General features: G+C 48.6%; 1 protein-coding gene across 1 annotated transcript; it reads right to left on the bottom strand.

Annotated features, from left to right (window-relative positions):
- Positions 1-947: 947 nt before the first annotated feature.
- NEDG_02277 (uncharacterized protein) lies at positions 948-1,152 on the bottom strand (the record flags this gene model as incomplete). The annotated part of the gene is made up of 1 exon (XM_067689695.1): positions 948-1,152. A coding segment is annotated over one exon (205 nt), but the record flags the coding sequence as incomplete, so codon positions are not given.

Genomic DNA, 1,152 nt, shown 5'->3' with positions numbered 1-1,152 from the left:
TGCTTGTGAGGGGCAGTGTGGTGCAATAGTGTGTTGGTGGGTGTTCTGACGAACACCAGCGCGAAACAGCGGATCGGGCATCTTTCCTCCTTCACACCACTCGTAGAAACACGTCCCTGTGTGGTGGAGTGTTTTGGCATGTTTGAGCAAAAGGGCGTGGGAGGGTCTGGGAACAAGGAATGATGCTTGGTGGAGTTGATTTGAGAGTGGCACAGCGGGAGTCTTCGCCATATCCAAACTAGGTCTTTATTGCAACGCCCCGAGTCTTTACAGCTTCTCCCGAAACTACGTTCCTTTCGCTCATTTGATGTGTCCTTATTGGTCCACATCCTTATACCAAAACAACGCTACGTGTGTACGAGCCCACGATACAACATCCCCGGGATAAGGCTTGAGAAACCCGAAACTCCTTTGGATATTCGACCCGTCCTTCATTGACACCTCGTATGCATCATAGGGTAATGCTTTTGTGATAACTCCTTTTCTTGTGAAGAGCTTATCATCTTTCGACTTCAAGTTGTGTTCTTTGACTAACACTTCTTGTCCTTCCTGGCACTGCGGTAGTTCCTTGTGTGTGAACTCCTTCCGAGCTAGCCCGAACGTGCTTGTGTTCGGGTTGGTTCGGGCAGTAGCGCTTGATTCGGAGTCTTGCCTGTTGCTCTAGGAATCTTGTTGTTGTTACCTTCTGCTGCCTTCTGTTACTCTCTGTAGTTTGACCTTCAATGGTCCCGATACTTTCTTGTGTTCGGGTTAGTTCGGTTCGCTCTCTACTCTTCCTGCGGACTTGCGGTGGTAGGGCGACGTGAAGTGGCGTTCTATCCCATTCCTCAGTCCATTCTTTCATGCGACTGTTGTTACACCCGGTTCCATTGTCCGAGATAATCCTTTCAAACTTAAATTCTTGCAATACTTTCTTTACGAACAGTGTTCGGGCTAGTGTTCGGAGTCTAGTCCCTACTTTTTGTGAATAACTTTCTTGTGAAGTAGTCTATCGCTACAATCACGCATTTCCCGTGCGTCTGGAGTAGGTCTATCCCCACTATCTCTCCAGGCCGGTTGGTAGCGATAAAGCTGTTTGGGCGTACGTACTCAGGACCACTTCCCAAACAGGTCTGGCAGTTCGTGAGAATCTGCTTCATTTGTGCATCTGTC

Source organism: Nematocida displodere, assembly GCF_001642395.1.
Source record: "Nematocida displodere strain JUm2807 chromosome Unknown 40, whole genome shotgun sequence".
In the NCBI taxonomy this organism is placed as follows: Eukaryota; Fungi; Microsporidia; genus Nematocida; species Nematocida displodere.
Note: the sequence above shows the minus strand (reverse complement) of the source record. Positions and strands in the feature narration are given on the sequence as shown.